The sequence below is a fragment of the Jaculus jaculus genome, chromosome 2, assembly GCF_020740685.1.
Source record: "Jaculus jaculus isolate mJacJac1 chromosome 2, mJacJac1.mat.Y.cur, whole genome shotgun sequence".
Lineage (NCBI taxonomy): Eukaryota > Metazoa > Chordata > Mammalia > Rodentia > Dipodidae > Jaculus > Jaculus jaculus.
This window is the reverse complement of record NC_059103.1, coordinates 193,264,027-193,277,864: the sequence shown is the minus strand read 5'-3', so window position 1 is coordinate 193,277,864 and position 13,838 is coordinate 193,264,027. Positions and strand designations below refer to the sequence as shown.

Genomic DNA, 13,838 nt, shown 5'->3' with positions numbered 1-13,838 from the left:
CAGGGGTACAGTAGCCTTAGGGTTCCTTTAGGATCGGACATAGCATCTTGGTACTGTTCACTTTTATTTCATCATTTTAAAGGATAACTTGGGAGGCCCTTTCTTGGGTGGCCTGGCAAAGTCTACCTGGATAAATCATGGGTGTTTTGGGCTTATATTTCTAGCTGCCCTTGAGATCTTTCTGGAAAGGAGCCCCTTTTCCCACCTCTTTTTCTTCACTAATGCCACAGCCAGCTACTGTGCTGGGGACTTTGACTTGCACTGACCCCATGGGAAGCGCACACACCAAGGGCTTCAAGGCATGTCCCATTATGTGAATGACATGGCCATTAGTAACCATGGTAACATCCTTCCCTTGGCTTTTATGGCTCCACAGGCCAACGTTTATACAGGTCTTGTCCAGTTGTGAAGCAGTTACTGGGACAGAAACAGGGCGGCACCTTCTTTGAGCCACATCAGGCAACTACAGAACACTTTCAAAAACCTCTCAGATGAGAAGGAACAACATGAGTCTCCAATTCAGTGAACTTGAATGCTTACTTCTATCCTAATAAAACTCAAAAGAGAAAAGGCAAAAGAAAATGAAAAAAAAAAAAAAAGATACCATCACTTTTCCTGCTTTTATAAAAATATAGCAATGCACACAACACACACAGAAGATATGTTGTCCAACTAGTGCTGATAAGACTTGAGTTCAGACAGGCCAGAAAGGCAGACATTCAAACAGGTCTGTGTGAGCAATGGGGCTTCCCTCTGAGCACAGACCTTGCAATAAGGGCACTGTCAGCTCCCATTCTCTCTCCCACTTTTCTTTCCCCTTAAGAACTTTGAGAAAGAAACCATCTACTGCAGAAAAAAAAAAAAAAAAAAGATCAGCTTGTGTGAGGTAGTATATAGGCAAACTAGCTGGCTCCATTGAACAGTTTCCTTATGTGCATTTCAGAACATGTGGTACATGGCAAGTATACATGATAAACCCAGGTTGGGCATCCTTGAACTAAAATTCTCAAATACCGAATGTCCCTGAGCCTGAAGCTCTTAAATACCAACATGATGCTAAAGAAGAAAACTTCCTTGTTCCACTCATGCTCAAAGTTATGAGGAATATTTCACAAAGTGACTTTTGGGCTGGGTATAAAAAGGTATCTATGAAACACAAATGAACTTCATACCTAGACTTGGGTCCCAGTCCTGAGGTACCTCATTATATATGCAAATATAGCAGACTGAAAACAAATTTAAATTTCAAATGCATCTGCTCCAAAGCATTTCAAATGAGGAATATTCAAATATACCCTGTTAATGACATATCTGATAAAGACTGATGAACAGTGTCAATATGTCTGGACAATTAATACGGTAATTGGAAAGAAAAGAGAATATCACCTGAGCCAACATCTCTAGACCCATTACTATTCTAATCCTGAAAATAAAAAAGAAACCTGTATGCCCCCCACTTTTTTTAAGGGGCGAACAGATGGAATTACCTGTCTAGACCTGACCAGCCTCAGCAGGGACACCGTCGGAGTCAGAGTCAGCCACTTCTGCCTTGCCTTTTGCTATTGCCTGTCTCCAGCTATCCCACCTGTCTGAGATGGCATCCTCTTCTCCAACTGTCACCTCCACAAACTCCACGATGCCTGACTCCTCGTTCTCGTCGCTGCCCTGGCCATCTTGGCTGCTGCCCTCTGACCTGTCTAAGGTGGTCTCTGAGGGCTTGCCTGTTAAACCGTCCTTGCCTTGTTCTCTACCCACTTTTACTCTGGAGACAAACTTCTCTGAATCTTCTTCGCAGAGTGCCTTGGGGTCTTTGTGACATTGTGGAGCCACCTCACTTCCGTTCTTTGGGCTCTCAGCAACTTTTTTTGTTGTCTTCCTGGAGACGACATCATAGCCATGCTCATCTGCCAGGTGTTGCTGTTGGTACTGTTCCAGCCACTTCAAGGTTCCAGTTTTGAGCAAACATCTGTTCTCCTTGAACCAGCGCACAATCTCAGTTCGGACAAGGCCTGTCTTGGCAGCTAACTGGTCGTACTCCTGGGGAGTAGGCCACTGGGTTCTTGCAAAAGTGCTCCGTAGGAGATGAACCTGTTCTTGGTTTTGTGTACTTGCTGGTGATGGGCTGGGCAGAGAACTGGCTAACTGGGCACTGGAGATCTGATCAAGTCGAGATAGAGCACCATTGGGGGCTGCCACATCTGAACCCTTTTTGCCAGTGCCCATGGAATCCAAGACAGCCTGTTCCATGCTATCCCGAAGCTTCCGCCTCTCTGAGAACCAGGAGTCGATCTCTCTCCTGCTCAGCTTGGTCTCCACCCTTAGCCGATCCAGTTCTGCTTGGGTAGGAAAAGAGCTTTTCACAAAGCTGTCTTCTAGGATTTTAACCTGCCCTTGGGTTTTCTCTTTGAACTTCTGGGGGGTGAAGTCTGGGTATGCATGGTAGGTACGACCATGCTGGGAGGCGGCAATGGCCATCTGGTCTTTGGCAATGGATTCGCTGGTGATGTGGACGATGCCCCTTTGACATCGATACCGGTGGTCGCTGAACCACTTCTTGATTTCGCTCCTGGCAAGGCCTGTCACCTCGATCAGTCGGTAGACCTCAGCGTCATCAGGGAACTGACTCTGTAGGAAGCTTGCCTTGAGGTGTGCAATCTGCAACTTGGTCTTCTTGCGGTCATTGGTTGGGGTGAGCGGGGTGTTGACCACCTTGGGTGGAGGCTCTGGCACCTGAGTGATGTGTGGGCGCTTGGACTCAGGCACAGCTTGGGAAGATACTAAAGGTCTCTTCTGTCCATGGTTGGTCACCCCAGTCACTGCAAGTGTGATGGGGGAGCAAGAGACAGTTGTTGACCCACTGGTCACCTGAGTCAGCACCAGGCTGGTCTGGCCAAGGATCTGGCATGGCAGAGCTGTCTGGAGGATGGGCTGTGACATCTTTGTGGGGGTCAACTGGGCAGGAAGCACAGTGATCGTAGGGGGTACTGACTGGATGGTGCCATTGAACATCTTCTTCCTGGCCTCCTCTACCTCCTCTGGGGACCAGCTGATGCCGTGCTTTAAGCGCTGGGTGGCAAACCAGATTCTGATGTGTTCCTCTGGATGCTTGGAGGCAGCTGTCAGCCAGGACAACTCAGCCTGGGTGGGATAAGGGAACTTGTTGAAGGAGTTGATCATGGTGGCGTTTGTGTCCAGGGCAGAGTTGTATTTGGTAGTATTCAGTGGGACGGGGACCTTGGGGACAAGGTTGATATTTGGTGGCAGCTGTACAGAAGGCATGACGTGTCCCAGCGAGTCTTGGAGAAGCTCTACACTTCCAAGTCTAGAGAGGATTTCTGCTGTGTCTGTCACCAGGTGGGTAGTCCCCTCCACTTGGTTTTCAGGGGTAGCCTCCTCGGGCTTCTTGGGCACTTTCTTGGCATCTGCCTTGGGTTTTCCTGCCTTCATCATGGGGGTTTTACTCACCGAGATTTCAGGGTCATGGTCATCACTGGCAGTGATGGACATGACATGGTTGGTACCTTCGATGGACTGCTCCAAGACGGTTTGATTATTGCGCTTGATCAATTTCAGCTTGAAGTTTGTCTCCCCGGGATGGAACCTGGAGTTGTGGTCAGACAAGGAGTCGTACTTTTTGGTTGTGAAGTTACATTCAGCGCACACGTACAGGGGGTTGAGAATCACGTTGGGGTGCTGCATGTCCACGTGTTCCGTGAACTCGTTCAGATTTTGGGTGGAATACGGGCAGTATTTGCACTCATAACCGCCCTGGAGTTTTTTGGACTGGTTCTCTCCCATAGATTTCACCTCTATCAATTCATCTTCTTTGGAAGAGTTTTCGGGTTCTGCTGCCCAGCTGTCCTTGGCCACGTCGGAGTGTGCTGTGGCTATTTCTTTGTCTTTGGCCCTATCTACCTCCTCAGACACATCCTGTTCTACCACCTGTGATGTCCGAACCATGCACGGAGTGGTAGATTTCCGTTTGCTTGCCATTCTGCCTGTCTTTGAGCGGCAGCTTACTTTTGGAGAAGGTAGGGAGAGGAGAGCGAGTCTTGGCTTTATTCCCTCTCTGATGCCTTTGGCTGTTCTTTAATGCTGAAGTCTGAGCTTACAGTTTGCAGAATGATTTCAGCACAGAAGGTCGTAACTGGACCGATCTCCGAGCACACCAGGCAGCCTCATATCTGTGGACAAAAACGAGCACAGAGTCAGGTTCTCCTCACAATGCAAAGGAAACTAGAAAAATGTTTTTCTTGAGTTGCTCCCAGGACCTACATCCACTAGCACGCAAATCACACACTCGTGCAAGCACAGAAGACAGCCAGCAGGTGTTTGTAAACACTTGCCTTGGGAAGAAAGTGGAAAGAGGCCTGTGGCCAAACAAGGTTGGGATTCTTCTCTTCATGCGCAGAGACAAAAAGACATAGGAAAGGAACACGGGTGTTAAGCTCTTTGGACTTGCTGTGTGGGGAGGCAGGGGGAATGTTGCTTTTTAGTTATGAAATATCAGAAGCAAGATGCTTAACTGGGAGCCAGCACGTGCTTTTCTGTGGGCATGGGAAAGTAGATGTGAGAGCCAAGCATGCTGGTCCACCGTTGTGATCCCAGCACTTGGGAGACCAAGACATGAAGATTGTGAGTTTGAGGATAGGATAGGCTATAGTGAGACCCCAACCCCCACCCCAGTGGCTACATAAAGCCAGATGCACACAGTGTCACATGCATCTGGAGTTTGTTTGCAGTGGCAAGAGGCCCTGGTGTGCTGATACACACAAACTCACACACACTCTCTCTTTTTCTGTCACTTAAATAAATAGTTTTTAGAAAGAATATGTATGAACAGGTGGCTTTTTATCACGAAAGCAAAATCAGTATAGGAAATCCAGAAAATGCAGAAAAGTATAAAGGCACACAATTTCACATTCCACTGTGGTTTCCTTGTTTTACTTGAAGAGCACTTTACTTACACATATATTGAGCAAAATGACGAGTTAAAGACGACTGCATGGTATTGCATTGTGTCATACCATGCAGAATATATTCAGACATTCAATTCTTTCATTTGTTTTGTTTTTGCTATTGGTCTTCCTATGTGTTTATTTATTTATTTGCAAGCTAGAGCAAGGGCAAGAGTAAGCTAGAGTGCACGCTTGTGTGTGTGTGTGTGTGTGTGCGTGTGTGTGCATGTGTGCACCAGGCCTCTTGTCTTGAAAAGAAACTCCAAATGCTTGCACCACTTTGTGCATCTGGCTTTACTGGGGAATTGAATCCTGGATCAGCAGACTTTGCAAGCAAGAGCTTCCAATCACTAAGTCATCTCCCCGGCCCAGATTTCCTTTTTCCTTTATTTTCTTTCTCTTCTTCCTTTCTTCCTTCCCTCCCTTCTCTCTCTCCCTCCTTTTACTTCTCTTTATTTAAGAAAGAAAAGTCTCAGGTATCCCAAACTGGCCTTAAGTTGCTATGTAGCCTAGGCTGGCCTTGGATTTCTGATACTTCCGCCTCAGCCTCCCAAGCCTGGCTCCTATCAACAAAGTTGCCACAAATATTCTAGTCCTTATTTCTGATAACTGCTTTTGGATAAAGGCCTAGAAATGATTCTCTTGACTCACATGACTGCATTTTTGCCTCATTTGGCCTTTCCTTTGGCAGCCTCTGAGAGGGTCCAATTCCCTCGCTACCCAGCCTACAAGAAATACCACCGCCAAAAAGCCTTGCCAAGCAGATAAAAGAAACTTCCAGTATGCTTCCATGTTTTTCACTGCTGAATGGTTTTCAAAGATTTATGTGCCATTTATCTTCTCTCCCTGGTGAATTGTCTACTTCTGTAAATTAAAAAGTTGTATTTTATTACTTACTTATTTCAAAGAGAGAGAGGCAGATATATAGAGAGAATGAGTGTGCCAGGGCCTCCAGCCACTGAAAACTAATGCCCGACACATGCACTACCTTTGCATTTGGCTTTATGTGGGTCCTGAGGAATTGAACCTGGGTCTTCGGGCTTTGTGAGCAAGTGCCTTAACTGCTAAGTCATATCTCTAGCCCCACTTATGTCATTTTTATATGGTGGTGTTCACTAGTTTTATTACCAATTTGTAAGAGTTCTTCTTATATAAGGAATACCACTACCTTGCTATATTGATTCCAACAGTTTTCCAGTCTCCCTTTTGGCTCTCTAGAGGGTATAGAGGGTATTTTAAAAATATATTTAGCATGTATAAATTTTAGATAGCATGAGTATCACTTTTTCTAATTTCTTTCACTGTGATTTTATATTTAGAAATTGATTCCTTATCCTTATAGCTGCAGTATATTAATATACAATATAAAAATATTTTTATTTCTTCATGAAAGAGAGGGAGTGTGAGTTAAGGGGAAAATAAGTATTAACACATTAGGGCCTCCAGCCCTGCAAACAAGCTCCAAATACATGCACCACTTTGTGCATCTGGCTTTATGTAGGTACTGGAGAATTGAACCCAGGCTGGCAGACTTTCCAAGCAAGTGATTTTAACCACTGAGCCATCTCCCCAGCCCTAATCTATGATATTTAAAACATGCTTATAATGCACTTTAATCATGTACACCCACAATTATGGATGTGTTTTCTTTTTTTATTTATTTAATTGCAAGGAGAGAGAGTGGGAGAGGGGAGAGAGAGAATGAGAATGGGCATGCCAGAGCCTCTTACCACTGCAAACGAACTCCAGACACATATGCATCTGGCTTTAGGTGGGCACTGGGGAATCAAACCCAGGATGGTAGGCTTTGGTAACAATCACCTTTAACCACTGAGCAATCTTCCCAGCCTGAATCTGTTTCCTTAAATGCATTCCAGCCTAATTACTATTATTTTTTTTGAGATAAAGTCTTGCTATTAAGCTTTGGCTAGCCTCATACTAACTATGGAGCCCAAGCCTGCCTTGAACTCATGGCAGTCTTTCTGCCTCAGTTTCCCAAGTGCTGGGATTACAAGTGTATCACCATGCTCCCCCAGCTTGTTATTGTTATTTTTATCATTTAACTCATCCAGAACTAAATTTATCTTTTTTTTTGGGGGGGGGTTTCAAGGTAGGATTTCACTCTAGTCCAGGCTGACCTGGATTTCACTATGTAGTCTCAGGTGAACTCATGGTGATCCTCCTACCTCTGCCTCCCTGAGTGCTGGGATTTAAATTTATCTTAGTAAGCATAAACTACAATTCTAATCTCTTTTTTTTTTCTTCAGAGTTCTCAATTGTATCAGTAAGATGTGCTATGTTATCTTTTCTCACTAATCTGTAAGAAACCACATACAGTGCATATCTCTAGGAGGGGTGCTTAGGGGTTATCTTATCTGTACGTGTGGTCCTGACACCGAGTCCTGCACTTGGGTGAGGTGCACACGATAAGCTCTGCACTACAGAAACCCATTGAGCCTTGTACTTGGGCCCTGTTGTTAAAGTTTCTTGAGTTTTCAGAGCACATGTTCACATCTGGTAGACTGAGCTCTTTTCCTTACTCCTCGGTAGCAGAACCCTTCCTCGATTGTTTTGATTATCTTGTCTCATAAATCCAAATCAACTTAAAAATAAAATCCTATTAGAATTTTGATTGGAACTGTACTAAACAAATACTAATTTGTACAGGCACAATTTGCGCATTAGAACTCATGCTGGGGAACTGCTGGGCTGGGCCACTTTGAGCATCACAATGCCTTTTATTTTGTGGCAACTTTTATTGTGATTTTATACTTAGAAAGGAGGAGGGAACACATGTCAGTCAAGGCCCAGGTGAAGCCGCAGAGGAACTAGGGATCCGAGCCAGAGTGCTGCTTCCTTGGCGAGCCTGACAATCAGCGCCAGGGTGAAGGAGGCGGACGCTGAGGACACGCAACACCCACCAAAGCAGAGATCCAGGGGCTCCTAAGAGCTCATCATTGAAGTAGACTTAAAACTCACCCACCATGACTCAGGAAATTTTGTGGGAGTGGGGGTGGAAAGACTGTAAGAGCCACAGGTTGGGACATCATGCCCAGAGGCATTGCTTGCCCGCAGTAACTGACTGCTATTCCCACAACATATAATTCACAACTTCCTGGGGGACACCAGCAAACCCAATGAGGAGAGGCCCCTGGAGCATGGGGGCAGGGAGGAGGGAAAAGATGGTACCAACACATGATGTATCCATACAAAGTATGTTCTTAATATACAAAAGAAAGAAAGAAAGCTGGGCATGGAGGCGCATGTCTTTAATCCCAGCACTCGAGAGGTAGAGGTAGGAGGATCACCATGAACTCAAGGCCACCCTGAGACTACATAGTGAAATCCAGGTCAGCCTGAGCTAGAGTGAAACCTTACCTCAAAAAAAAAAAAAAAAAAAAAAAAAAAAGAAAGAAAGAAAGAAAGAAAAGGAGGGAGTGTTTAGTGACAAGAACACCTGACATCCAGGAGAAAAGGCAATGGAACACATAACATGCTGTGCTGGTTTGACTCAGGTGTCCTCCATACACTCAGGTGTTCTGAATGCTAGGTTTCCAGCTGATGGAGATTTGGGAATTAATGCCTCCTGGAGGCAGTGTATTGTTGGGGGCCAGCTTACGGGTGTTGTAGCCAGTGTCTGGCACACTCCTGTTGCTATTGTCCACCTGCTGTTGGCCAGGGATTGCTGTTCACCCTCTGCCCATGCCATATTTTCTCTGCTATCATAAAGCTTCTCTCCTGGCACCTGTAAGCCAAAATAAACCTTTTTTTTTTTTTTTTTCCCCACAAGCTGCTCTTGGTTGGGTGATTTCTGCCAGCAATGTGAACCTGACTGCAACACCTTCCATCCCATCGATTGTCCTCGGGGAGAGCTCCAGGACAGACGTGAGTAACTATTGACAAGATCAACTCTGCAGGCACCCTGGGTCTCAGGTGTCAGACCTGAGCACGACTCAGGAGAAGGGCCCTGTCCCCTGGTGAGCCCAGAGCCGGGGCCCCGCTTGCCAACACAGGGCCGCTTGTATTCTCAGCTGGACCACGCTGTCGGCAGTGGGTGAACGTGTGCCAGGGCAGCATCAAGGAGAGGACACAGGAGAAGCAGAGCAGATGGGGACCATGCTCCTCTGGTGACGCTGACTGTAACAGGCCCTCAGGTGGAAGTTGCCTCCATGGCAAAGCACCAACTCCTCACCCCGTAACTAAAAGCAGGAGGAAAGCCTGACACCGGCGCCTTCGTTCTGTGTCTGTCTCCTTTGCTTTGGGTCAAACTTCTGCTTAACTGTGTGCAAGGCGAGCAGGCTGGTTCAGGGGAGTCACTGAGACAAAATGCTCTTTAGAACTGGAGCTTTATTAGATTTAAAAATTTTCCTGTTTATTTATTTGACGGGGGGGAATGAGAATGGGTACATCAGGGCCTCCAGCCACTGCAAATGAACTCCAGACGCATGTGCCACCTTGTACATCTGGTTTATGAGGGTCCTGGGGAATCGAACCTGGGTCATTTGGCTTTGCAGGCAAGTGCTTAACCACTGTGCCATCTCTCCAGCCCTATTTAGGATATAGTGGGCCCTGAAACCAGACTGATTCCCAACTGGGGGGGTTAGTATGACATGAAAGACTATGATAGGATCACTGACATGAGAGAGAGAGATTGGGGGGCGTTCCTCATTTTTCTAAAGAACAAAGGCTTTTTACAGATTTGGGGGTGGTGTGGGGTAAGGTTTCATGTCAGACCCGATCTATGTACTAGGAACCACAGAAGCATAAAGAGGAAGAAAGTCACTAGATATGACCCAAAGCTATAACTCAAGTGGTCTTAGGGTCTCTGGCAATAGGGGGGCTGGTCTGGTCTGGTTTGGTTTAGCTTTCCAGAAGGGCCTCTTTTTTATTTTATTTTTTAAAGACAAGTCCAACAGACTGGCCTTTTTTATTTTTATGTGAGAGGGTGAGAGTGAGAGCAAGTGAGAGGGGGAGAAAAAAAAAAAAAAAAGAGAGCGAGAGCCGAGAGCGAATTGGCACGCTAGGGCCTCCAGCCACTGTAATCCAACTCCAGACACGTGCACCACCTTGTGTGCATGTGTGACCTTGCTCGCTTGTGTCACCTTGTGCATCTGGCTTATGTGGAACCTGGAGAGTTGAACATGGAGTCTTAGGCTTCACAGGCAAGCGCCTTAATCACTAAGCCATCTCTCCAGCCCAGCAGCAGGGCCTCTTACAGTGACGGTATTTGTGCTCTAACCAGCCACCATGCCCTTATTTATTTATTTATTTATTTAAACGGGAGTTTTGAGAACTGGGCTCAGGTCCTCATGCCTGTTGCATGTCAGTGACAGCCACCTCCAAGGTCCCCTTCCTCGTCTCTTTAGCTGGCATATTGCGGTGGGTGGCCAAACCTAGCTTGCTGGAAAGCAGCCGGATCTGGGGTTCTCCTCTAAAATCTCTGGTTACACACTGGTGTCTAGCGCTCTACTCCTCTCCATTTCTGCTGCTTCCTCTCGGATTTCCCTCTCAAACATGCTCTGCATTGACAATCCAAGTCCATCAACGGCCCTACCACATCCTCAAGCCTTTTAGCTTTCCCCACATGGCCAATCCATCAGCAGTCCCTTTTGAACTCCATCTTCCAGAACACACTTTCTCATGGAGTCGTGACGGGCCCCAGGCAGCAGGTGCAGCTTAAAAGTCCTCAGGTGCAAACCACAACCTGTTTGGCTATGTCCCCTTTGGCAGCCCGGTGCTTCCCTTCCATCAGCCAGAAACCCTTCCCAGTGATGAGTGTGGCTTGCTGGTCGCCATGCTAACAGGAGAGAAGGGGACAACTTGGGCTTATAGGATCTTCTGATTGGTCCCATTGATTTTCACCCAATTTGCATGACCAATCAGTGCTCACCTATGTCTATATAAACCCCCTTAGTGGCTTCTCAGTCTATCTCAACAGCTTGTAAGGCTCACCTGCAGAAGAAGGAAGACTTGCTTTTCCGGAGAGATGCAATCTTCGCTGACCCTGACCGCCACCCCTCTATAAAGTCCACTCCGTTTCCTTATTCTGCCTGGCTTTCTTCAAAGCACTTTTCACCAGTTGATCTATTTTGTGGCTAACAGAGGAAGGTGTGGCAGTTACTCGCTTGCTTATTCTTGTTTATCTGTAGTTTCTAGTACTACACTGCTCAATATGGTATCCACCAGACACATATGGTTCTCTGGGTTTAATTAAAGCTCATGCCAACATTGCATTCCCAAATACACCTATCTGCCAGAAATCCTTGGTGGGTAATGTGATTTTTTTTTTTTTTTTTTTTTTTGGTTTTTCAACATAGGGTCTTGCTCTAGTCCAGGGTAACCAGGAATTCACTATGTCATCTCAGGCTGGCTTTGAACTCATGGCAATCCTTCTACTTCTGCCTCCCAAGTGCTGAGATTAAAGGTGTGTGCCACCATGCCAGGCTGGGTATTGTGATTTTAAAACACAGGACTTAGGCTCGAGAGATGGTTTATTGGTTAAGGTGATTGCCTGAAAAGCCAAAGGACCCAGATTCGATTCTCCAGGACCCACCTAAGTCAGATGCACAAGGTGGCACATGCATCTGGAGTTTGTTTGCAGTGGCTGAAGGCCCTGGTGCGACCATCCTTTATCTGTGTCTTTCAATCTCTCTGCCTTTCTCTCAAATAAGTAAAATTCATAAAAATAAAAAAATTTAAAAAGTCCTAATTAAAAAAAAACACAGGGGCTTGTTGGGCATGGTGGCACATGTCTTTAATCCTAGCAGTTGGGAGGCAGAGGTAGGAGGATTATTGTGAGTTCAACGCCTGCCTGGGACTATAGAATGTGTTCTAGGTTAGTCTGAGCTAGAGTGAGACACTACCTGGAAAAAAAAAAATCACCAAGTAAAACACAGGCTGGGAAGATGGCTCAGCAGTTAACAGCTCTTGCTTGCAATCCTGTTGGCCTGAGTTAGTTCTCCAGCACCTACATACATATCACCAGATGCAAAGTAGCACACACATCTGTGGTCCCAAAGTGCTTATGGCAATGGGAGGTGCAGCCAGGGGAAGCTGGAAGCTTGTGGAAACTAGACTGCTACACACTTAGTGGCAAAATCAAGGGAGATCAAGGTGGAAGGAGAGACAAACACTGTGAAGGTGTCCTTAGGTCCCTACATAGGTGCCATTGGCGCGTGTGTGTGTGCGCGTGCACACACACACACACACACACACACACACACACACACACACACATAATCATACCATATCCATCCATCCATACACACATGTACATGATAAAAAAAATTGCAAAGCAGGAGGCTGGAGAGATGGCTTAATGAACAAAATGCTTGCTCTACAAGTGTGAGGACAGAAGTTTGGATCCCCGGGTGCCCACAAAAGTGCTGGGCAGGCCTGGCATGGCAGGTTACCTGTCATCCCAGTGCTCAGGCGGAGGAGACGGGATCCCCAGGGCAGGCTGGTTAACTGAACTATTCAAAATCACTGAGCTGTGGATTCAAGTGAAAGACCCTGCCTTAGTAAATAAAGTGGAGAGCAATCGAGGAGGACAGCCAGCAACCTCTGGCCTGTGCACATGCACATGCACACACACGCACGCACACACATGCACACGTGCACACTCAAAAAGGAAAGGAAAGGAGAAAGCAGCGAGCACGGCTTCCCACAGGGAAGATCTGTCCTTGGCGAACTGTGGTGAAACCCGCTAACCGTGGTGACAGAAGACCCCGCAAAGCTAAAAGCGCCCTTTTGGGCTTTGATGTCTCGAGGAAGTGCTGCTTTTGAAAGCTCCCAGACAACCCTGTTATTTCCTCTGACAGCCCCGGCAGAAAGTCCTGAAATGAGAAGTGGCTCCCGCGGACGAGTGCGCCCTGGGCTCCTGATACCCACACCAACTGTGCCCGCTGCATATCGGGCTCTGCTCCTGATGCTGGCTTTTGTGCCAATGATTATCTGGCCTCATGGTGCTGCTCCTCATCTTGCTCCCGGCTCACACGTTCAGAGAGCCAATGCGCGTGGCTTTGCAGGCCCCCTTCCTTACTGTGAAAGCTTGTGTTTCCAAAGGCAGGGCTGCTCACAGCCCCGCCGGGACCTCAGAAACGGCGTCTTCAAAGGTTCCATGCATCCTGAGCCCTCTCCCGTTCCATTCTTGCCTCCCTCTTATCTACTCTGGCACGTGCGCATGCTTGTGGAGCACATGGTGGAAGATATTGCTTGTTTTTAGTCGGTTTGGAACGCTGCGGGGGGTGGGGGGCCGGGTTCAGGCTATTTCACCACAATTTGCCTTATCTCTGAGGCTCAGTTGTGAGCAGATTCAAAGCATTCTGGAAGTTTCCACAGGAAAGGACTCTTCTGTCTTGCATCCAGATGCCTGGTCTATATGAAGTCTCCTTTTGCTCATTTTTTTAAAAGTCATTAACTTTTAAAATTTTATTTTTATTTATAAGAGAGAGAGAGAGAGAGAGAGAGAGAGAGAGAGAGAGAGAGAGAGAGAGAAAGAATAGGCATGGTAGGGCCTCTACTGTAAACAAACTCCAAATGCCCACGCCACCATGTGCATCTGGCTTATGTGGGCTCTGGAATCAAATCTGTATCCTTAGACATTACAGCCAAGTGCCTTAACTGCTAATCCATCTCTCCATCCCTGATTCCTCTTTTTTTAAAAAAAATTATTATATATTGTAACAGGTTATGTACTATTATCCCCTCACCCCAACTCCTGTTACCCTGGTGGTCCTCCTCACTGGGGTTCTGGTAATCACTGTGGGGCCATGAAGGCCTCAGTTACTCCCTATGGAATAGTGGGGGACTGTGCCTCAGGGCTGTGTGGCTCTGTGGCTCTTGCAATATTTCTGCCCCCTCTTCAACAATATTCCTTGA

General features: G+C 46.7%; 1 protein-coding gene across 1 annotated transcript in view; it reads right to left on the bottom strand.

Moving 5' to 3' along the window:
* Positions 1-13,838, bottom strand: part of Zhx2 (zinc fingers and homeoboxes 2) — a 198,070-nt gene that overhangs the window by 18,077 nt on the left and 166,155 nt on the right. The window contains exon 3 of the mRNA XM_004661362.2: positions 1,488-4,184. Coding sequence (XP_004661419.2) covers positions 1,492-3,993 — 2,502 coding nt within the window. The 5' untranslated portion in view covers positions 3,994-4,184 and the 3' untranslated portion in view covers positions 1,488-1,491. The remainder of the gene's footprint in view (positions 1-1,487; positions 4,185-13,838) is intronic.